The sequence below is a fragment of the Sciurus vulgaris genome (assembly GCF_902686455.1).
Source record: "Sciurus vulgaris genome assembly, chromosome: 8".
Lineage (NCBI taxonomy): Eukaryota > Metazoa > Chordata > Mammalia > Rodentia > Sciuridae > Sciurus > Sciurus vulgaris.
The window spans coordinates 146917736-146942879 of record NC_136468.1 but is presented as its reverse complement, the minus strand read 5'-3'; the positions used below and the strand labels follow the sequence as shown (position 1 = coordinate 146942879).

Below are 25144 nucleotides of genomic sequence, written 5' to 3'. Positions count from 1 at the left end.
TTAAATACATCTCCAGCTGAGCACGGTGTTGCACGCCTGTGGTCCCAGCTGCTCTGGCGCCTGAGACCAGAAGGATTGCTAGTTTGAGATCAACCTTGGCAATTTAGCAAGACCCTATCTCAAAATAAAATACAGAAAGGTCTAAAGATGTAACTCAGGGTTACAGGGTCCCTGGGTTCCATCCCAGTACCAAAAATATTTATTTTTGGAAGCAGAAAACGAGCAAAGCTAATCAGCTTCATGCTGGTAACCAAGAAAAGAAACAAACTTGTGATTTGGCCCTGAGTTTCCAGTGGTATGTGGCAAGGAAGAGGAGCAGAAAAATTCTGCACATTTTTGCTCTAATCCCGCCATCTTCAAGCCCAGTGCAGTGTAGTAGGGGGCAGCCTGGGGAAGGGCCAGGGGAGAGTTGGGAGTGCAGAAGACCCTCCTCCCACCTCCAGCCTTTATCACAAGTGGGAATAATTGCCAGTTGTCAGTTTCCAGTTTGTCCAGCCAGCAAACAGTGGAGGCCCTGACAGTAAGTCCACAGGTAGGCATCTAGGAGGGAAAGCCTCCGGAGTGGCCTCATGGAACCAGCCCTTCCTTTCTGCTCTGCTGCTGTCCTTGTCCACGCCAAAGACAGTGGCGCCTTCCAGGAGGAAGCTGGGAAGACACAAGACTGTCCTCACAGCTTCACCTTTTTATTCAGGAAGGAAAGCTCAGACTTCATGAGAGCATCACATGTGGCCTCCAGCCACAGAGGCCAGCTTCCTTCTCCAGGGAGGACAGAGATGTTGAAAGTGCTTCCCTGTAATATCTGCTTCGAGACTGACCCCTGAGCACATCCTGTGGGGACAGGATCACCTCTGTTCAGACAGAAGAGTAGGGTACAGGACACTAAAGAAAAGTCTCAGGAAGAGACCTAGCAGATTGTGCTGCTCCCATTCCGCCTTTCCTTGACTCCAGGGCCCTCTGGCTGCAGACACTGCAGGCTGCAGCGCCCAGCTTCTCAACTTAGCTCAGAGATGGAGAGAAAAGACCTCTGGGTTGGAAGATCTTGGGAAAATGCACTTAGCAAATTGAGGTGTAGATAGAACTGCTGATAATGTGATGAACAATTGAATACATATTATAGCAAAAGAGGAAGAAAGAAAGAAACATAGGAATCCAGAAAGAAAAGAGAAATTCAGGCCATGAGGAAGCATTACTCAAACATTACCCATTACCCAAATAGTGCTTTATAAAAAATTATTTGACTAAACCAAGTGCTCACAGAGGTGATCAAACAACATGACTAACCAAGAATGAAGAGTTAAGGAAACAAATTGAAGCCTGGTGCAGAGGTGCACACCTGTGATCCCAGCGACTTGGGAGGCTGAGGCAGGAGGATCTCAAGTTCCAAGGCCAGTCTCAGCAACTTAGCCAGACCCTATCTTGAAGGAAAAAACAAAGAAAAGAACCAAATTGAAGACAAAAACCATACCACATTAGAACTACCAAGTAAATCAGGAAAAGGAAAAAAAAAAAACACAAAAAGAGAAAATCAGAAATAGGAACCTTATGAATGTTTCTAAATACATAAAGGAAAGGCTTGGCCTGTTCATCAAAAATGGGGAAGAAAACAAAGATATTAGAGCAGTTAGAGGAAAAATAATAGTGTTGAAGAATGAAGATAGTCCACGTGAGTATGATTGGCACCCCTGCGATATAGAGCTCAGCTTGTAAAGAGAAAGGACCATCCTGCTTTGCTTAACAACCTGGATACTTTCTGAGAAATGTCTTCAGGCGATTGCCTTGTTGCTTGAGCATCGTGGTGGCCAGTCACCTGCAATCTTAGCAACTCAGGATTCCAAGGCAGGAGGATTGTAGTTTCAAGGCCAGCCCCAATTTAAAATAAAAAGGGCCGAAGTTGTAGTTCATGAGTAGAGGCTTGTCTGGGTTCAATCCCCAGTGTTAAAAACAAAAACAACAAAACCTAGATGGTATAGCCTCCTGCACACCTAGGTTATATGGCACAGCTTATTGTTCCAAAGCTATAAAACCTGTACAGAGTATTCCACTACTGAATACTGGAGGCATTTATAACACAATGGTAGGGCTGGGGCTGGGATGTGACTTACCGGTAAAGCATTTGTCCAGCATGTGCAAAGCACAGGGTTCAATCCTCAGCACCTTAAAAACAAAAAAAAAGTACATTAAACCTTATTCCCAAATTCTGGGGATGTGCCTTTTGTCTAGTTATTGTTCACAGATGACAATATGTACTGTGCATAGCATAGTGGTAATTATGCATGTGTATATATCAAAACAGGTTTGTTTACACCAGCATGCCCACAAATGTGAGTAGCTCAATGACGTAGGCATCTCTAGGAAATAGGGACTTCCCAGCTCTGTTGCAGTTTCATGGGCCAACATCATGTATGGTGTGCATTGTTCACCAAAACATTGTTATGGGCTTCATGATTGTATTGGGAGATATAGTAAGGAATTTTCCGCAAGCAAAGGAAGAACTGGATCTGCAGACTGAAAGGACAAAGTGGTTTGAATGGAAACCCTGTAGGGAACCCACTGGGAGAAGTCAATCCAAAATGGTTGACACCAAAAACCAACCAAACAAACAAAACAATCCTTGCCCCCCCCACACACAAAAAAAACCAAACCCCTGGTTATTATTGAAACTCAAGAATATAGAAATAATTCTGCAGTGCTCAGGCAGGAAAAGCAAATTCTTCATAAAAATGTTTTAAAAAAAAATGCTTAGCAGCCCCATTCAGAAAACTTCGGTGCCCTGTTCCCAAAGTTCTGAGACAACACGTGATCAAGAGCACCGTCTCCAGGCTGTTATTGTTCAGGTAAGAAGACAAGTAGGTGTTCCAAACAGGGAAGAACTTAGAAGCTGAGTCCTGGAAAGTAGCCACCAGATGATAAATCAGGACAAATGAGACATGGCCTTAGCTAAAGAGAAACTGGTAGGACTGGTGTGAGTGTCAAGTCCAGCAAATGGCCCTGGGGGTGACAGATGCAGAATAGTTTATTTAGCATTTTATTTGGAAGTTATTTCAAACTCAGAAGTTGTAAGAATGGAGCAAAGAATGCTCATCTATTCCAAGAACTCATTTTTATGTAAACACAGTACAGCCGTTAAATTCAGGAAGTCTGACCTTGATATTCCACACTGTGACCTAGTGAACAGGCCATGTTCCTGTCGATGCTGGGGTCCCAGTCATGGACTTTATGACCCTTTTTTGTTTTGTTTTTGCATTCAGAAGTCCATCCAAATCCTTCATTTCATGCACTGAGTGTGTGTCTTTGATCTTCTACATTTCTGGAATGGTTCCTCTGCCTTTTATGACATTGATATTTAAGAGAAGAGGCCAGCTGGGCGCAATGATGCACCTCCCAGCTATTTGGGAGGCTGAGGCAGGAGGAATGCAGCTTCAAGGCCAACCTAGGCAGCTGAGCAAGACCTTTCTCAAAATAAAAAGCAAACAAGGGGCTGGGGAGATAGCTCAGTCGGTACAGTGCTTGCCTTGTAAGCACAAGGCCCTGGGTTCGATCCCCAGCACCCCAAAAAAAACAAAAACAAAAACCAAACAAAAAAACCTGTTGTGTTTTATAAAGCTCCTGGTTTTGAGTTTGTCTGGTGTTTCCCTAGTGGTACTGGGATTACCCACTTTGAGCAGGATCCTAGTGAGTGATCTTGCGCCCTGTGGGGAGGTTTCATATAATGTTACTCTGTCTCCTTATTGGTGATGGTAATTTTGATCATTTGGTGAATGTGAGTTTATCCCCTGCCTTTTTTTCCCCCAGATACCAGGGATTGAACCTTAACCACTGAGCCACATCCCCAGCCATTTTTTATTTTGAGACAGGGTCTTGCTAAATTGCCTTGGGCCTCACTTAATTGCTGAGGCTGGTTTTGGTCTTGTGATCCTCCTACCTCAGACTCCCAAGTTGCTGGGATTGCAGGTGTGCACCGTCGCACCCGTAATGCGAGTTCAAAACATCCACAAGGTAAAAAGAGAAAGGAGAAAAACTAGGAAAAAAATATATATACGAAGAATCTGGCTTAACAAAATCTTAGGTTTGGGGATTGAAAAAAAGTGGCAGTATTTACTTCCTCAGCTTTTATATCACAGTGATTTTGATATTGTCTAAAATTAAAATTAATTTATACCTAAGAAAGTGTTAACTTTTAAAAAAATTTACATAAAATTTCCAAAATAAACACATAACATAACCCTCATGGGGTGTCATAGAATGGTGCATGCTCGTGGTAAAGAACTTTTAAAGATTCTCAGCTGCTTCTGTTTACTTCTGTTTTTCTTTCTCTTGGTAAGGTTAAACTTGCTCCCCCCGCCCCTTTTCTTCTCGCTACCTACGATGGAGCTGTCGGACTTACCATTCAGCTAACCCTTATCGTGGTTTTGTGTATGTGGTGTGTGCGTGGTACTGGGTATTGAACTTGGGAGTGTTGTGCCTCTGAGCTACATCCCCAGCCTTTTAAAAATTTTTTATTTTGGAATAGGATCTCCATAAATTACCCTCAGGCTGGCCTCCTGAGGCTCTGGGATCACAGGCATGTGCCACGGTGCCTGGCCAACCTGTCTAGCTTTTGAAGGAAATCCTTGAAAGCCACACCCTGGTCCTGAGAAGCTGTCCAGTCTGGAGATGACAGCCAGAGTCTCAGAGGGTTTGATCTTTTCCACACTGCCTGTGCAGAGTTAAGGATATTTGCATCTGACAGAGGCTGCACTTCACCTGCACTGGACATGCTAGCAGTCCACGGGAAGAGAAGCTGCAGTCTTTTCAGCACCAAGAGTAAAAATTAAAGACTAGGGTGATGTGTGTGCACTATTTTAAAAAAATCTACTTGGTATGTGTTGACTTCAATCATAGTCCACCCAACCCTGAGGCCATGTCGTCTACAGAATTTTTTTTTTTTTTTTTGAGACAAGGTTGCCAAGGTTGGCCTTGAACTTGCGATCCTGCTGCCTCACTGTCTCAAGCTGCTAGGATTATATGCATGCCTGACGCATCAGTAGCGTTCTTTGATACCGGACCATGATTACTGTGTGTATATGTTTTGTGTGTGTGTGGTGCTGGGGATTTGAACCCAGGTTCTTGTGCTTTCGAGGCAAGCACTCTACCAACTGAGCTACATCCTCAGCCCTACTGTGTGTATATGTATTTGAGGTGCAAACATACTCAGATATGCTCATTTATATACTCCATCCACATATTCACATAAACTCAAGCCAGTCTTTAAGGCATGCTGTCTTTCCTGAATCTATCAAGAACTTAGGTTGAGCTGGAATTCCAACAATTAGGAAGGCCGAGGCAAGAGGATCACAAATTTGAGGCCAGCCTTAACAACTTAGAGAGACCCTCTCTCAAAATAAAAAATAAAAACGACTAGGAATGTGGCTCAATGGCTAAGCACCCATGGGTTCTATTTCCAGTCCCCCCAAAAAAAGTTCATTTGGTAACTGGGTGCACACCATTATACCGCCGCAGGTTAAATTCCCTGGAAAGCAGGCTGGGCATGCTGAGGGCCCACTGTCTACTAAGGGACAGCCTTGGGGAAGTGCCTGTGGACAGGAGGAGGAAGAAGCAGAAGTAGGCAGATGGTCAGGTTGTGCTGCAGTACAGGCCCAGTGACGGCCTTGGTTGACCCATGGGGAGCTTTAACTGGAGTGGCCTTTCAGATTTGTCCCCAAATTGGACTGAGAACTAGTCTTTTAAAATTCCACATTGATGTCATTGGATATGGTCCATCCTAGGAAGTGGGTGTGACCCTAGCAGAGGTGGCTCTGCCAGCGTGGCAGACCCTGAGAGGGCCCAGCTGAGCTGTCTCCTGACAGCATTCCAAAGCTGGCGCAAAACCTGCCTTGAAGGTGGGATCAAAGCAGCACACCTTGCTTCCTGCCCCAAAAGGCCTTCACCACAAAAATCACTGCCAGTTACTGAATCCTCCTCTTCCCCCCATTACCATCTCCATTTCCAGCAGCAGAAGTCTGTGGAAGGTGAGGCTGGAGCCGTGGGAACGGGGAGAAGAGGCTGGAGCCCCTCACGGAGCCCAGGAGCGAGGGGAGCATCACACCCTGGCTGGGTTATGCGGGGTCCACTCATGCTGAGCCCTGTCTGTGGGAACCCTGACTGCCCCAGGGCTTCTGCCTCTGCTCACGGGGGCGTGGCCTCACTGACGACACGTTCCTTCACTCTGTGATTATCGAGCACCTACTAAGTGCTCATGTTCCAGAACGCAGGACAACAGTGAGCAAAACAGTGCCCCCTCCCCTGCAAAGATGTTCATTCCTGGTTTCTTGGGGCCTGTTAGGAGGATCTGTGCACGTAGCGAGCCTGAACTTCTACGCGGCCTGCCTTTCAGTCAGGCTAGTACTTGGCTTAGCTTGATGACAGATCTAAAGCAAAGCGCCTACCTTCTCTGTTCACAGAATGGTTCTGTGACCAGATGCGCCCTTGGACTTTCTGACCCAGTGTGACCCAAAGCCTGCCAAGTGTGCGCCACTTTCACTGTCCTGTTGTTTTTCTCTTCAGCTTTTTCTTTAACCCTTTCTTTTTTTTTTCCTTCAATTCTCCATTCTTCTCGTTTTATTCTTCGAATATAAAAAAATTCAAGCACACACAGGGAGAGTGAACCTCTGTGCGCCCACATCATGTTCCACTCACCAAGGTGCCACTTTTTTTTTTTCCCAGTGCGAAACATGGAACACAGGCCTAGTGCCAGTCAGGTCAGCCCTCCCGGCGGCGCCAGCTGTGCCCCGGTGTGCCCCTTTCCTGGTTGCCCCCAGTGCTTGGAAGCGAATGCTATCCTGTCATTTCATCTACAAATATTTTTATCTCTAAAAAAAAATATAAGAATTATTTATTCCTTTTAAATCGTAATGTTATTTTGAAATTAGAACTATCCCACGTTTGTAACATGAACCAGTTTAAAAACCAGTTTAAAAATCAGTCCTCTGCCCATTACACTTCTTTGAGGCAATGTTAAACATGGTTTATGTATCTTTCCTTACCATTTATTTTCTCCTTTTCTTGGTACGTTATGATTTTATGTTATAACAGGGATTCCCCCCTTCCCTTCCCTTTCTCCCTGTCCTGGTTCCTTTCTCCACTGATCTCCTCTAATTTTTTTTATTTTTTTAAACCCTCTATGAGGACACATGCCCCTTGACTTTCTTGAGTTTGGCTTATTGCACTTGGCATGACCTTCTCCACTTACCAAAAAATGGTATAGTTTCATTTTTCTTTATGACTGAAAACTCCATTGTATATGTATGTGTATATACACACACACACACACACACACACACACACCACATTTTCTTTACCCTTTTATCCATTGATGGACGCCTAGGCTGGTTCCATAATTTGATATTTGTGAATTGAGCTGCTATAAACATGGGTGTGCCTGTGTCACTATAGTGTACTGACTTGAATTCTCCAGGGTAAATACTGAGGAGTGGTATAGCTGGGTCATATGGTGGCTCCAAGCCCAGTCCTTTTTTTTTTTATTGGGAGGGGCGTGCTGGGGATCGAACCCAGGGCCTTGTGCTTACAAGGCAAGCGCTCTACCGACTGAGCTATCTCCCCAGCCTCCAAGCCCAGTCTTTTGAGGAACCTCCCAGCTGATTTCCATAGTGGCTGTACTAATTTACAGTCCTACCAACAGTGCAGAAGAGTTCCTTTATCTCCACATCCTCTCCAGCATTTATTATTTGTTTTCTGTGACTGTTAACTCTAACTGAAATTTCGGTGTAGTTTTGATTTGCATTTCCGTAATTGCTAAAGGTGTTAAACAATTCTTCACTTCCTTGTTAGCCCTTTGCACATCTTTTAAGAAGTGTCTGGTTTATTTGCCAATTTATTGATTAGGTTTTCTTGGTGTTATGTTCTTTGAGTTCTTTAAGTATTCTCTGTATTAATGCTGTCAGAAGAGTAGCTAGCAAAGATTTTCTCCTGGGTGGGAGGAGGTTCTGTCTTCATGTGCTACATTGTTTCCTTTGCTGTTTATTTGATGCCACCCCATTTGTTAGGTTTGGTATTATTTCCTGAGCTTTAGGGATCCTATTGAGGAAGTTGTCACCTGTGCTGACCCTACATTGACCCTACATTTCCTTCTAGGAGTTGCATAGGTTCTGGTCTAATTCCTAGGCCTTTGATCCATTTTTGTGCAGGGTGAGAGCAAAGAGATTACTTTCATTCTCCTACACATGGATAACCAGTTTTAAAAGGTTGTCTGTTCTCCAGTGTGTGTTTTTAGTTCTTTTGTCTGGGATCAGATGACTACCTGTGTGTGTTTGTCTCTGTGTCTTCTGTTCTGCACCAGTGGTCTGTGTGTCTGTTATTGTGCCTGTGCCGGGCCGGTCTTGTTCCTGCAGCCCTGTACTGACTGAAGTCAGCCGCTGTGTGCCTCCAGCATGGCTCTTCTGACTTAGAATTACCTTGGCTATCTCAGGTCTTTTATATTTCCAAATAGATTTTAGGACTTTTTCTAGGTCTGTGACAAAAGTCATTAGTATTTTGGTGGGGATTGCTTTTGGTAATATGGTCATTTTAACAATATTAATCCTGCCTGTCCAAGAACTTGGGAGGTCTTTCCATCTTCTAAGGTCTTCCTCACTTTCTCTTCTTCGGTGGTGCACGGTTTTCACTGTAAGGTTGTTGACCTCCCTGGTTAGAGGTGTTCCTGGATTTTTATTGTTGGTGTCATTTTGAAGTTACTGTGAATAGTATTTGTTTTCTTAATTTCTTTTTTTATGTTGATTTTGTATACTGCTTCTTACTATACTTTATGTGTTTAGCAGCATTTATAAATGCACCTATATACATAGGTTGTTTTTTTTGTTTGATTTTTGTTTTTTGGTACTGAGAATTGAACCCAGAGTGCTTAACCACTAAGTTATGTCCCCAGCTCTAATTTTATATTTTAATTAGAGACAGGGTCTCGCTGAGTTGCTAAGTGCCCCACTAATCTGCTGAGGCTGGCTTTGAACTCTTGATCCTCCTGCCTCAGCCTCCCGAGTTTCTGGGACTACAGGTGTGCACCACTGTGCCCAGCTAGTTTCTGTTTTTGTTTTTTTTTAATATATAATAGTTGTGCAAATCACTCGAACTTGCTTCCCCCCCCCCGATTTTTTTTTTTTTTTAATTGAAGTCGAATTACATAAAATAAAATCCATCCTTCGTAAGTATGTGGTTTGGAGAGTTTTGATAAATATGTATAGTCACATAACTGACCTTGCAATTAAGATTTCCTTCACCCCAAAAGGTTTTTTCATGCCCCCTATAAAATAGTCACCACCTAATCTTTGCAAATTCCTTACCTCTTTTCTGGCCCTATAGTTTTAACTTTTTTAGTAGTTCACATAAGTGGAATCCAAATAGTATGTAACCTTATCCATAACCACAGTAAATGTAAAGGATTAAGTACTTGATTTAAACGGTAGGGATTAGCAGAATGGATTTTTTAAAACAGTTTCTCTACCTCAGAGCTATGCCTACAGCTCTTTTTAATTTTATTGTAAGATAGGATCTCTAAGTTGCTCAGGCTGACCTCAAACTTGTGATCCTTCTGCTTCAGCCTCCTGATAGCTGAGATTACCGTGCGCTCCACAATACCAGCAGTCAGAATGGAATTTTTTTTTTTTTTTTTTTTTGTGGTGCTGGGGATCGAACCCAGGGCCTTGTGCTTGCAAGGCAAGCCCTCTACCAACTGAGCTATCTCCCCAGCCCCAGAATGAATTTTTAAAAAACCATCATCTAACTGTAGCTCTTTGCAAGATACACAATTTAGATTTAGAAACACAAAGAGGTTGAAAGTACAAGGATGGAACAAGATATACCATGTAAATGGTAACTAGAAGCAACCTGGAGAATCTGTACTAATAGTTGAAATAGGCTAGAAAGCAAAAGTTTTTACTAGAAATGAGAAGACATTTGATGATGATTGAAAAGATCTGTCCTCAAGAAGATGTAACAACCTGTACTGCACAAGAAAGCCCTGAGATACATGGAGCGAAACCTGACAGAGTTCTAGAGGAGAAATGATTCAACAATACCCGGTAGAGACTTCAGAACCCCATTTCAGTGGTGGATTGATCAGCCACCCAAGATCAACAAGAAAGTGGAAGACTTGGAAACAGTGTAAGCCTGCTAGGCCTGACAGGGCCTGTCGTATGCTCTGTCCCACAACAGCAGAGTATACATTCTTCACACATCACATGGAACAGTCTCCAAGATAGAACTCATATTAGGCCATAAAACAGTTTTTTCTGTGAATTTAAAATATTGCAGTCTGTGTTCTCTAACCACAGTATTGTTAGAAAGTTAGAAACCATATAGGAGTGGTTGAATGCACATATAAGGCCCTGGGTTTGATCTTTGGTTCTAAGAAATAAAAATATAACAAAAATATTTTAAAAATCAATAACAAATTTAAGATTGGAAAATGTTTATAATGAATGTATAAATGGCTAAACGACATGACAGACAAAAAGAAAAAATTGGAATTATTAATGAACATTTGAAAAATCATCTGAGCCCACAAAAAGCAATATGCAAGCCAGGCATGGTGGTGCATGCCTATAGTCCAGTCACTGGGGAGGCTGAGCCAGGACCACAAGTTCAAGGGCAGCTTCAGCAGTTTAGAGAGGCCCTGTCTTGAAACAAAATTAGAAAGGGCTGGGGATGTAGCTCAGTGGTAGGGCCCTTGCCTAGCATGTGCAAAGTCCTGGGTTCAATCCCCAGTACCATAAAAATAAATAAATGAAAGAAATAAAAAGCAGTGTGCAGAGATTCTCCCTCTTTCTTAGAGATTAGTGTGCCCAGATTTCTAAGCCACAGAAGTTTAGTACTTGGTGTACTGATCTGGTTCTTTTGTTTATTTGTTTTTGTGGACTGGGGATTAAACCCAGGGGCACTCTGCATCCCCAGTTCCTTTTTATTTTGAGACAGGATCACTCTAAGGTGCCCAGGCTGGCCTTGAACTTGCGATCCTCCAGCCTCAGCCTCCCCAGTGGGAGGCCCGCAGCACCATGCCTGCATTGTACTGATCTTTATAGAAAACGGTATTTTATCTTCTAGCTGCATTTAGCCATTGTATTTCTTTTCCTTTTTTGGTGCTAGGGACTCATCCCCAGTACCTCATGCATGCTGCATCTCTAGCCCTGTTACAATTTTTTATAGGTTTCATGTTTAACATATAAATATAAATTGAATAAAAAGTGAAAATGAAAGCCCTTCTCATCTCCACATCCCACTCTCCAGACGTTATCCTTCTCATTTCATTTTTAAAGCTTGCCTCCCACTCTTTTTGCTTCCTTTCACTCTAAAAATCTCTAAGCATTTCTGTGAATTATTCATGCAGCAAAAGCATATATCTTAATGGACTGGGAAAGTAGAGACGAGAGTGAAAAGCCTGGATGGTAACTCTAGACTTCACGATAAACATACAGTTATGCTCACCCCACGTGGGTAGGTACATATGAGGAGGTTTTAATATGGCGACCTCATAACAAAGCACACTCATACCCTGTACATAATGAGTCGTGATGATAACTGCGTAAGGAACTAGTAAGTTAAACTGTGGACTGCTGGAAATTATCGCGTGACCTTTAGGTATCATTGGATTACAAAACAACTCAGAAGAGCTTTTTCTCCCTTTTGTTTTATTAACAGTGTGAGTTGAAATTGATATGGGGCAAAACAGCAACACATGCTGCATACCGAGAGCAGTTCTCTTTCTTCACAAATCATGTGAATCTCGGTTTTTTTACGGTTCATGGAATAATAATGGGATTTAAGAAGGAAAGTCCTTCTAGAGATTGTTATCTCTTTGACTGATAGATGACAGTCTAGTGCTTAGTACACAGCAGCCATCCACCAACTGTTTGTTGAAGTAAGAGGTACGTCAGATGAGGCCCACTGAGAGCAGAAGATCTGCTTCTCCTCGGTCAGCTCGTGACACTTGACCTCTCTGATTTGAGTAAGGGAATGAGACTGGTAGCCGCGGAGCTGTCATTCATTAAAGCTGTTACCGCGTTTGTTGAAAACCTAAGAGGTTCGTGTTCAAAGAGCTGCTGTTGAATAACTCTCAGGTCCAGGAGGAAGGGAATCATCGGGTCGTGAGTGACTTGTAGATCAATAACTGCATCCCGTGCCTAGTGACTTCTTGCTTTGCCTCGGGCCCGCGAGGAGAGCCAGGTGCTTCTGTCCTCCTGGAGCCTGGGGATGCGCATCTGGAGTGAGGACCAGGCCTCTTTGTGGACCTGTGGGTGCTGAACTCTCTCTCTCTTTTTCCCTCCCCCAGCTGGAAGAAGAACGATCTGTGCTCAATAATCAGTTATTAGAAATGAAAAAGAGGTAGGTTTTACTTACGTGTTTATTGGTTTTGTGCGTGTGTGTGTATGTGTGTGTGTGTGTGTGTGTGTGAGGAAAACTTCAGAACATGGTGTGTGTGGTAACTTGTAGAAAAACAAATTGCCTTTCTATATTCAGAAAATGGCATTGTGATAGTTTGGTACTCATAACTGACAAATTCATTTACAGAAGTTTTAGATAGCTTACATTTTAAGCCATGTTCACTTACATTTATTCAGAAGCGTTCTAAAGTCAGATGTCTCATATTGCTGTTACCTCCTAGTTTCAGTAACTAAAAACATTGTAATTTTCCATTAGGTAATTGTTCTGCATATAAATTATATTAAAATGTTGATTTTTCAGTAACAGTGATAACACCCATTTAAATGCTTCTATTTGCTTTATAAGAAGTTAGCTCTATTAATTTCCTTCTGTTATATTTAAATGATACTAAAATGCAACCTAGCATAATTTTTCTGGTGCTTTTGAGTAAGCATGAGCTTGGCCCATAGAAATAACACTGTGAGAAGCTTGGTGCGCATACATCCTGATGGTCTTTGTTCTTTTAAAGATGCCATTTTTGTCTGGGGTGATTCTGTGCCTCACTCACTCTGCCAAGTGAGTGCAGAGTGTGCAGTCACTAAGAGCACAGCCCTTTCGGGGTGCTGCAGAGTACTGTACTGGATAGATGCAGATCACATGGCGGCATGCTTTTTTGCCTATTTAAAAAATAAATAAATAAAAACAAATAAAAGTGAATATCCAAGAGTAGCCCACCCAAGAATTCTTCCATGCTCTCAGAAGTATTTTGTTCCTTATTGTCAGGACAGGAGGTTTCTCCATCCCATTCTCAACTGACATATGTGTCTTATACTTGGAAAATGAGGACTTTACGTAGCCCACAAAGATATTTGTATTGCACAAACTATAGAGGACATTAGACCTTGGTCCAGAGGTGCCTTTCCTTCTGTTTTCAGTTAAGAAATACTTAGAGCCAGGTGCAGTGGTGCACCTGGGGAAGCTGAGTCAGAAGGATCACAAGTTCAAAGCCAGCCTCAGCAACCTATTGAGACCCTAAGCAACTTAGTGAGACCCTGTCTCTAAATAAAATATTTAAAAAAGGCCTGGGGATGTGGCTCAGTGGTTAAATGTCCCTGGGTTCAACCCCTAGTACAAACCAATTGACCCAACAAACAAGAGGCACTTAAATTCCTTCCTTCAAATTTCACTGAGGTGGTGCTTACACTCCAGCATGCACGTGTCTGGCTGTGACCAGTGCTCCCAGGACGGTGAGGAATGGTGGCCAGTCTGCCCCGTGGTCCTCAGGGCCTGTTTTTTTTGAGGGGAACTCCAAACTTTATTTTACACTGGCAGGCCCAGAAGAACACAAAACTCCAAGATCTGAGCCCTGATCCACAGTTTCTCACAATATTTATAGGTTATTTGACATCCTCTTAGACCCAGCCTATCACTGGGGCTTTTTCCTCTTTTTAAAATTCCTAATCTATGAGGCTGAAGGCCCGTGCAGGGGCTCTAACAGAAAGCATGCTCACAGAAACAGAAATGGCTCTTTTCACAGGCATGGTTACATTTCAAGAGGGGGTCCTGGGGCTCTCAGGACAGTAATTTACAATCCAAAAGGTAGGGAGGGACCCACGGTTAATTAGGCTTCCTGGAGAAAGGTTGAAAGAGGGGAGCGAACTGACCCTTCCCCAGGCATTGGTCTCTTACCAAACGTTTTTATAATTTCATTTTACAACCAGGTCTGGTTTTCCCATCACATTTCCCCCTTTGATGCCCTTTTGAACCCTCTCAAGGGCATCGCCTCTGTCCATGACCTCTAAGTTAAGCCACCAGTAACGCTGGCGGACCATGTGGAATTTCTTACCATAACGTTTTGGTAATTTCACAACCAAGCCTGGTTTTGCCATCACAGTACACCCTGCACTGCACACAGGGGTTTGCCCCGACCTCAGCTCCTGGCAGTACAAAACTCAAGCAGTGGCTATTCACACAGAGGCAAGCACCTTGGTGCTTGCAATCACCGCTGAAGATGCAAGTCGGGGGACCTGGCACACCTTCTCCAGAGAGGCCCCGCAGGGGCTCACCACTCGGCCACACCCCCCTCGGGGCATTTAATTTCACAGAAATGAGCTTTTGTTTCTTTAAAAGAATCTCAAATAAGCAGTTACCAAGGACATGTGAGAATAACCAGGGCTTGCTCTCTGCCGAAGGAACTCCACGTTCCTGGGCTGGTGTGGCACTGACACGGTCGCCTGCATTCATGTAGCACCTCATGACTCACAAATCCATCCTATCTCAAACCAGCCCAGCGAAGGTACCTGAGGCTTGCCTTTCAAAACGAGGAAACTCGAGCCCCAACAGTTTGACAGCTTATTTGGGGACCCAAGGCTAATGAGCGGCAGGCAGGCTTGAGACTCAGACCTTCAGCTCTGGGCGTGGATTCTCTTCTCCCTGTAGGTTAAACCTTTTTATTTATTATTTATTCTTTTAAAAGATGCTGTGCTTTAGGCTGGGGTTGTAGCTCAGTGGTGAAGCACTTGCCTAGCATGTGTGAGGCAGTGGGTTCGATTATCAGCACCACATATAACTAAATACAAAATACCTGGGTTTTTTTTTTTTTTTTTTTTTTTTTGGGTGCTGGGGATTGAACCCAGGGCCTTGTGCTTGTGAGGCAAGCACTCTACCAACTGAGCTATATTCCCAGCGCCCTAAATACAAAATAAAGGTCCATCGTCAACTAAAAAATATTTTTAAAAGTAAGATGCTGTGCTTCACCAGTCCTTACTAATTTGATGACTATAAATTTACATGCCTTTCAAAATGTGATTAGATCTGTGACTTTTTTTGTGGCTTAAAAAGATTGGACAAATTTAGGGACTAAGAAATTCTCTCTCCTTGCTTCACTATCTCTGTTCCCATTTTCTGTCCTGGGTGTTTAGGACAGTGTCTCTTGAAAATTATTGCTCATTTTGATGAGCAAATGGAGACAGAGATGACAATTTTTTTCTGGAAGTGAAAAAATTTAAAACCTATATTCTCATATTTAGAAATTATTTTTTGGTTTGTTAATTAACCTTAATGGAAAGTTATTTCTCTTTTCAAAATCTGAATGTAAATGTATTTTAGGTAATAACTTACATCCTCAAATGCCTTATAAATGTCCATTTGGTAAAGGATTTGTATGTGGATTTGTGTGTGTAATGGTTAAGTAAGTTTATCCAGACTAGAGTACTAAAAAGAACTTGGTATGCTGTATGTTTGAAAGCCTTGCAAGTGTTTAAATCATAAAGGTGTTTAAAATGTATTCATTCATCTAAGAACTAAGAGCTTAGTCAACAGTTTAATTTAGAAGTGGTCATGGAACACACTTAGTCAAGATAGCATATAATCACTTCACCGAAATGGTCTCGATATTGACACATAGAACTTACTCCTGATTGTAGGATGAGGCTTGTTATCATTAAGAAATCGGTAGCTTTGGTCACGCATGGCTGGGCATGCTTATTATCCCTGCCAACTGGGAGGATTACAAGTTCAAGCCCAGCCTGGTCAACTTATCGAAAGGCTATCTTAAAATAAAAAGGGCTAGGGGTGTAACTCAGTGGTAGAGTGCTTATCTAGCATGTGTGAGGCCCTGGGTTCTATCCCCAGCACTGCAAAAATAAACAAAAAAGAAATTAGTAGCATCCCACTGCATTTGCTATGGTGTCTATAAACATTGAGCTTCAAACAATATGTGGTCAAAGTTTTTCTCTAAACTTAAGGATGTGATCTTTTGAAAAACCAGTCTTCAAATTGGGCAGAGCTTTTCCTAGAACATGTTCCAAGGTATTTAAGCAATCGCATAGTAAAACTTGACTTGTTCTAACTGCCAGAACTGGACAGGCCTGTTCCTCTGTGGTGCTCCAGCCCAGCACAGACTGGGGACCTGGCTCTGCTGCCTTCCCTTCTCTAATGTCACAAAAGAGATGCCAGTGTCTTAGACACCAACAGCCTTTTGAAGCTAAATTCCTCCAGTAGTGTAAATGCCAGGTGTGTGTCAGGAATGGGAGCCGGCTTGGCGGTGCTGGTCCAGGTCTGCAGCGGTCCACGCTGCCTCCGCTCGTTCGGCTCGCTGTGGGTTGTAACTGTCTGACTGTCTCCGCTTGCGCTGTTACCGATGCTCATTTCACCCCTCTCTTTTCCCTTTCCTACTCTTGCTTCCTTTGCTATATCTGTGTGTCTTTCATGGTAAGACTAAAGAAAGTCTATCCACGTTATAATAAATAAATTTCATATATTTTTAGTAAACCAAATTGTTGTATATATTCTTTGGCTGCCTTTGTCCCTCTGTGTCTTGCTTTTGTTTTGTAAAATATACTCAGCAGTGTATACATATTATACACACACACACACTTCTTTTTTATATCTCTATGCAGCACAGGACTTCAGTGCAAATTTAGTTCTCCTTATTGTATTTGCATTTCTCTTCATGTTTCTAATATTTGGTTCTTGTTATCTTGCATTTTTAAAGCTTGCCCAGTAACACTTTAAGGTATTTGCTTCATTACTGGAATTTATTTCTTATGTAAGTAGTAAGAAAAGAATCTGAGTGACATGTTCCCTTGGGGGGTGGGGAGAGAGAGACTTCTGGCCCCTGTAGCCCTTTTATATTGTGTTTATCGTCCCTTCTTGATATCGTTAGTAATACCAAGCCATTCTAGCCAACATGACCTAAACACAATACAATTTGCCACTCAGATATGAGTAGTGTTGGCATAAATGGTTTAAATTGGCTCTCCCTGGTCTGCGCAGGGCTTAGCACTGGCCTAGAGACCAGCAATGGAGAGCTGTACAAAGACCAGCTGCCAAGGGCTGCTTGTGCTGTCATCTGGAGAGCTCTCTTGGCCGTACATCCTCTAGTAGCCTAGACAGGAAATGCTCTGCTGGCTGTTGTAGAAAACAGCCTGGTAGAGAGGTCGTGTGTGTACGTGACAGTGAGCACAGAGAAAGACACCGTCCCTTTCCCTCCCACCAGCTGGTGGCGTTTATCCCTCTCCGACGCTGAGTCCATGGGATCCTGGTCAACCAGAACTGAGTGTAGGAGGAGCCACATCTGCCCTTGGCAATCCCCAATCCTGATATTTTTTGGTAAAAACATTTAAAATTACATTTTCATATTTGAGTAGGATTTATAACAAGTAAAGCTCTGGAAATCATTTTTATAGTAGAACAAACTTCCAAATAAGTTTTATAGAAACTTAACTCATTAAGTCCCATGTTTTCAATTCTGCAGCTATCTCAATGAAGTTAGCATAGGTATATTAAAATTGGGAAATAATAATCCAGAATTTATATACAGTATATTAACATTAATATTGTAATTATATAATTATTACGTGTAATATAATTATAGTATATTTGTTATATAGTTGTATATTATCTACTGTATTTAAATTTTTGTAGGTGTTCCACATCTGGAACCGTGGGACAAAATGGGTTAAGGAGGTCAAGATTTAATAGTCTTTGGATGACATCAGATACTTTCACATAGCAAAAGTGCCTGCACATTCTTTCCATTTAAGTTGTTTTGTTTTCACCTAAACAAGACCCATTCGCTAGCAAGTTATTACTCACTCAGTAACTTAACATTATGTCGATACTCACCTCTTTCCATTGTTTTTAATTCAAGAAATTTCCGTCTCAGATTCTTGTCTTACTACTTATCATTCTGAAGTGTCAGTGTAAGCCACACAAGAAGATAAATAAAACACTTCTATTTTCATTGTTGCGTAGAAATTCAATTTGACACAAACCATGAGAATTCTGTGATTCGTGTGCCGGATATCTTGGGTCTCACTAACCATACATACATTCTGCCATTTCTAACCTGGGCCTCTGTTCCCTACTCGTCCAGCTGGTTCGGAATCAGACTGAACCAGCACGTACTCCGCCTTCACCCAGCTACTTCCAACAAGTGGGAGCCCTGGGCTTTTTGGGAACGTTATGTACTCTCTGAGGGGAACGTTATGTACTCTCTGAGGTGGCAGGCCGTGTGGCCCAAGGCTCACCTAGGACAGCCCTCCGGTTTTGTTTTCTCTGAAGTACTTTTGTAAAATGAGGTGTCTCTCTCTCCAGTTTCACATTGCATGTGATTTTTAAAGAGCTTTTTATTTTAAACTAATTTTAGATTTACAGAAGAGCTGCAAAGGGAGGGCAGCCAATTCCCCATACCCTCTCCCAGCTGCCCGATGTGAACCTTTCACACAGCGTGACACACGTGTCAAAATCAATAAGGGTATGGGACTATCGGCCAGCCTCTACCCTTCATTCTGCTTTCCCAGTTTTGGGGGTTTTTTTGTACCCCCCGTCCCCACAGCTGGGGCTGAGGCTAGGATCTGGGCCTGCTAGGCACGTGCCACCTGAGCCAGGTCACTGCCCTCCCAGGATTTCTTTTTTCAGGCTCCAAACTAGGAAACCACATTGTACTTAGGTGTCCTCTCTCCTCAGTCTTCTCCGATCAGTGACAGGCCCTCGTTCAGTGTCTTTCATAACCTCAGCACATTTGCACACATGCAGTTTTTACAACAAAGATTCCCACGCACGCCAGCCCTTGAGCACCGACTCTCTTGTGCTCGCCCTCACTCCGATTCCCCTTCATCCTTCCCCTTCTCTGCCCACTGCCCGATCCTCAGGTAGATGCTTCCCCCTCACGAAGGCCTTGCCCTGCCCGCTGCTGTGTGCCGACTGACCCTCTAGAACCCCCATGCCTCCGTCCTGTCCCTGGAGACTCATCCTGATGTTTTCTGCTCTCGCCTTTATGCAATTTAATTTCTGTGAGCAACGCAGTGTCCTCTACAGATTCTGTGGTTGAAAAGTTGTGATCTTTCAGTTTGAGTAGTGATGATCTTACTACTGTTTTGGCCCACACGACCTTAAAAACACATTCTTGGAACTTACTAAGAAGTTACTGAAATTAGTGAGAACCAACTGATACTTCCAGCATAAAACTGCTCTGCATGACATCTGTATAATTGCTTTGCATGTATGTATTTTAATTGTCATTGCTTGGTAATAATTGATTCCAGAAGTAACAAAAATCAACTTGGGTTCTATTTTGGTGTGATTTCTTTTTGGGGGGAGGGATGCAACAACTTTTTAAAAAATTCTACATCTTCCAAATTTATTAATTTGTCTCTTTAAGTTCAAATGGATACAATGATATGCAGATTCTGGCATGTCTGCATAGGTAAACTTTTTCTTCCCTCACAGTAAGTAAAATTTCAAATTTTGCAAGCATAATAGCCTTAATCCCCATAAAACTTCCCTGATATACTTTTTTTTTTTTTTTTTTTTTTTTTTTTTAAACATCAACTAAAGTTATTTGCGTGCTTACTCTAAAACAGTTGTGCACCGACAACTCGGTTGATTTTTGGAACTTGTTTAACCCTTTGGTCTTTTAGAGAATCCAAGTACATAAAAGAGACAGATGAAGAGAAAGCTTCCTTGCAGAAATCCATCAGTATTACTAGTGCTTTACTCACAGAGAAGGATGCAGAACTGGAGAAGCTGAGGAATGAGGTAGGGCGCTCCCCGGGGTCCCCTGCCGCTGCCTCATTCTGTCCACCTCCCCGCCTCAGCCCAACCCCTGTGTTGCAGGTCACAGTGCTCAGGGGAGAAAACGCCTCTGCCAAGTCCCTGCATTCAGTCGTTCAGACTCTAGAGTCCGATAAGGTGAAGCTCGAGCTCAAGGTAAAGAACTTGGAGCTTCAACTCAAAGAAAACAAGAGGCAGCTCGGCAGCTCCTCAGGTAACACCCCGCCCTCCTGGCGCCCCTCCACCCCCACTCGGCCTGGACGCCGGGCAGATGCCCCTCTGTGCTGCCCCCGCTGCCTGTCCCTGCTCTCCTCATCTAATGAAAGGAGGGCCGGTCACACCAGGCCCCCCACACCAGGATGCCTGGCGTCCCTGCTCCTGGGCCTTCCTGTATCTGAGAGTGTTGTCACACACCTAGGACAGTAGGTGACAGCTGCTATCACAGGACACCGCGGAGTCTGGAAGTGCACTGCATTGAAGGGCAGGGGTGGTCCCTCTGGTGGAGGACGATGGACGGTAGAGGGGACGTGTACCCCTACCTAGTGGTGGCCAGTCTGAGAGAACCCTGGAAGGGGCAGGGCCAGGCTGCGTTGGGGGACCAGGGTCGCGCTCCGTGTTCTCAGAGGTGCAGCCCACGTGGGAATGAGTTTCCTGCCTGGCCTTCACTACAGTAAATAACAAGGAAAGGATTGCGATGGTGATCCTTAACCCCGCTGCCTCTTTCCCTTTTCTTACAATACAAGGTAACACTGATGCTCAGACAGAAGAGGACGAGAGAGCCCAGGAGAGTCAGGTAACATTCCTCCTCACTGCTCTGCTGTCTTCTTCTTTTTCAAAATCATTTAATCTTCTGAATAGGTGATGTGTTCCTGTGGTCCAAACAGTAAACAGTTCTAAAACGGACACAGTAAAAGTCTTCCTCCAAACCCTGTCTTCTGTTCAGTTCCCAAATCCCTAAAGACACGTGATTACTGTTCCTCATGTCTCACCTTTGCAGAGATATATAAAAATGTATAGCTGGACACAGTGTCAAGCACCTGTAGTCCCAGCTAATCAGAGGCCCAGGAGTCTGAGACTAGCTTGAGAAAATAGCCAAACTACATCTCAAACAACAAAATATATATACAAGCGAATACTAAAACAATACCTTCAACTTTTATTTTAAAATGAGCAGCAGCATACAACATAAACGATTCTGAGTTGTCTTTTATGTAACTGTGCAGTGTCCCATTGTAATTCAGTCAGTTCCCTTTTGATTGATATGCCATTTGGGATGTATCTGACACTTTAGGTCCCTTATTATCAGCACTGCTTAAGGAATTATCTTGGACAGCTCTCAGACTTAGACTAACCTTATAGGAGTGGCACATAATTAACGCTGTTTTCTCCCCCTTTCCTTTCTGCTTCCATCTGTTTCTGCCGCTGCTGACAACACTTTTCTTCCCATCAGCAAATGGTTTGTTTTATGTTTCCTAATTTGTGTGTGTGCCTGCGTGTGTGGTTTCCCACTATACTTATGTCCAGTCTGTGGTTTTTTTCTTCTTGAAATGGAAGTTCTAGTGGGAATGACTTAGAAAATGCAACTTGAGTAGTGAAAATAGACTCAGCACATCTGCTTTCAAAGGTGGCCTCACTGATGCTGAGAGGAATATATTGCTGAGGAAGACAGGGCTGATTGCTACCTTTGTCTCATAACCCACCCCAGCAGGAGGAAAACACCAAATATTTCTTTAAACTGTAGCTGGGCGTGGTGGTGCAAACCTGTAATCTAGAGGCTGAGGCAGGAGAATCCCAAGTTTAAAGCCAACCTCAGCAACTTAGTGAGGCCCTAAGTAACTTAGCAAGACCCTGTCTCTAAATAAAGAACAAAAAGGGCTGGGGATGTGGCTCAGTGGTTAAGTGCCCTGGGTTCTATCCCTGGTACAAAAACAAAAAACAAAACCCACAGAATTGTGTGCGTGTGTGTATGTGTGTGTACATATTTTTAATATGATAAACTGATATCCTCTCAGTTTAGAGAAAAGAGACCTTTTACTGTTAGTAGAAGGAAGAAACTTTGTTTTTAAATTGCTCTTGGCTTGAATGAAAGTGTTAGGACAAGAGTTTCCTTCTAGTGGTCATCTTGCCTTTGCAGCCCAACCACCCTCACACAGGTCCCCTTCTGGTATGTGGCTCCCAAACACTGCTGTGTTGGTGTGCGCCTGTGTCACCTCAGGAGGGAGCCTCGCCTTCCCGGCACAGCCCTCCGTGCTCCCCACCAGCATTACCACACAGTGCTCAGTGGCCGTCTGAAGAGTGTCCGTGTAACTTCTCCAGATGCACAGAACAGAAACATTCTGAAAGGGTTCTAGAACTTAATGAAAGAACTCTGTGTTTTGTAAAAGTCTGTGTGTATTTTTGTGTAATAGAAGGAAAAGTTAAAACTCATGCCCATGTATCTACAAATGTACGATTATGCTTCTTGGATGATGCAAAATTGTATTTTTTTTTTCCTATGGAAAGAAATAACTTTTCCATCCATCAGTAGCATTCCACAACTCACAGATTTTAAAAAAGTATAATTTTATTTGCCCCAATGACAAGTGAAGGTTATCCATTTATAGTGGAAAACAGTCATTAAGACAGGATGTAGAATGTTTTTCACAATAAACTACTCAGGAACACTTCAAGAATGTTGAGAAGTAGGGGAAAGGAAGCCTCCTTAGCTCTACCACTTAGCCACAGCCTCATTTAAATTCAGCTGTTTGTCAAAAGAATCTCAGCACTTCCATTCCTGGGGTCCAGTGACAGACACGGTGGCCCCTTCTGTGACATCCGCATAGCGGCTTCTTGGTACTCCAGCTGTGCGTGTTACCCGTTACCCACCTCACTGTTGCTTTCCTTCTTTGACAAATCAGATTGACTTCCTAAATTCAGTCATAGTGGACCTTCAGAGAAAGAACCAAGACCTCAAGATGAAGGTGGAGATGATGTCAGAAGCGGCGCTCAATGGCACCGGGGACGACCTCAACTACGACAGGTACCTCCCAGGAGCCTGCGGCCGTCAGCTCTCCAGGTGGTCGCTGTGCGTCGCTCTGCCTCAAAGGGTCTCCGCGAATCTGCAGAGGCCCCGAGCGGAATTTAAGCAGGGAGCGCACCACTGACCCCGGAGCCTCCCAGAGCCGGCCGTCATTAGTCTTACGGCCATGATTCGTTATATTATCGTGATTTATTTTTAGAATCCTTACAAGTGTTTTCTCTCGAATTTCTTCTGACAAAATCTCTGACGTTACACCTTGACCTTTGTAGCGATGACCAGGAGAAACAGTCCAAGAAGAAGCCCCGCCTCTTCTGTGACATCTGTGACTGCTTCGACCTCCACGACACGGAGGACTGTCCCACCCAGGCCCAGATGTCCGAGGACCCTCCCCATTCCACGCACCACGGCAGTCGGAGCGAGGAGCGGCCGTACTGCGAGATCTGCGAGATGTTCGGGCACTGGGCCACCACCTGCAACGACGACGAGACCTTCTGAGAGGCCGGGCCTCCGCGGGGGCCTCCCGGACGCGCGTCTGAGGGCCCGCCGCCAGCACTGCGCGCAGACCTCAGGAGAAACCGTGCTATTTTTGACCCCTGTCAAGAAATCTAAGAAAATATTTTGGTCTTCCACAAATCATCCTTTAGTCTCCCCTTATAAGTTAGAATAATAAACAAATATTTAGTAGGTGAGCGTTCACCTCTAATTTTGTTTTCCTGATTTTTCAGTTTTAAGACTGCACCAGATGCCATTACGTTCATCGTCCCTACGGAGACCCCTAGAACAAGCCCTTTCCTTCCCTTATTTAAGACACTTTAAATTATGCCGTTACTTTTCATATTTGCACTAAATATTTCTGGGCTGCATTTGTATATTTAGATTTTTTTGGGGGGGGGGTTAAGCTTCGACACTGGAATGAGTTGCAGAAGATGTACCATTTTGTATTTTCATTTACTCACTTAAAGTATTTTATTCTTAAATATCTGAGCTCTTTGCACTACCTGTTATCAGTAGTGCCTTTTTTGTAGGCTGGACAATACTGGGTGTGATTATAAATCATGAAACAGGCAGAGGGCGGGGAAAGCCCCCATACTGCTGGGGGACATTTTATAATCTATATGCTGCACCCACTTACTCAACTGTGGTGTTTTCTTTCTTGATTTTACATCATTTTAGCTTCTATATATATATCATATGTATATATTTTTTAAAAATCTATATTTTGGGGAAAAACAATGTCTTTTTGTTCAGATTTTTACCTTTATGGAAAAGAAAACACTTGTAACAATCGTCAGGATGTAACAGACGAGGCCAAAAACAGCATCTGCGGCTTCACGGTTTTTATCTCCTCTTTCCATTTTGCTTCCTTACCAGATCTAAATACATGGAAGAATTTTCTCTATTTTTTTTTCTTCTCTAGCAAATATCCCCAGCAGTGAATTATTAAGCCACTGTAAAATGCCTAAAGTAACCAATCCACAGTCTTCCTTTACAAGATTTTTAAACTGTTTTTAGATGAATGTATGATGAGAAATTCAACATTAATAATTTTGAATTTTCTTATCACAAAATAATACAGTGCAGGACCTCAACCTCCAGAATAGTTTATCAACCAGTCTGAATCTATCTATCTTCATTTGACTGTCTTCTAGAATATGTAAAAAGTAATAAAATGTATCTTCCATGCTATGTGTATAATAAGAACTTCTATAATTGTATATACGCCTTTGATGTATTTTCCCCTTAAGATTATCAATTGTTTGACAAGTGAATATTAAATATGTTATTGGTGGAAATTTTTGGTTAATATAATAGGAATTGTTTCACAGAAAGGAAACATGTAAAGCAGTATTAAAATCTGAGCATACAAGTGTTCTGTATCTACTTTAATAAATGTTTTTTGGTTTTTTGCCAGTGTTAGTAAATTTATATTATTCTCAGGTTTGTCATATGGTCAAATGAGGAAGCCCAGTAGATCCTAATAGTAATTTCCTTCCTTCTTCCCTGTCCTGAGGATGGAACCCCAGGGCCTGTGCGCGATTAACGCGTACTTTACCACCAGCCTACACCCCCACCTCCAAGCAGCAATTTCTACCGAAGTCTGGTTTACTAAACACCTTGTGAGAAATCAGTGTGTCCTAAACACCAGGCCCTGGAGGCACC

General features: G+C 43.0%; 1 protein-coding gene across 1 annotated transcript in view; it reads left to right on the top strand.

The window, feature by feature from the left end:
• Window positions 1-24910, top strand: part of CLIP1 (CAP-Gly domain containing linker protein 1) — a 98185-nt gene extending 73275 nt beyond the window's left edge. The window contains 6 exon segments of the mRNA XM_079149661.1: window positions 12317-12369; window positions 19833-19950; window positions 20029-20179; window positions 20709-20758; window positions 22863-22984; window positions 23254-24910. Coding sequence (XP_079005787.1) covers window positions 12317-12369; window positions 19833-19950; window positions 20029-20179; window positions 20709-20758; window positions 22863-22984; window positions 23254-23479 — 720 coding nt within the window. The 3' untranslated portion in view covers window positions 23480-24910.
• Window positions 24911-25144: the final 234 nt, after the last annotated feature.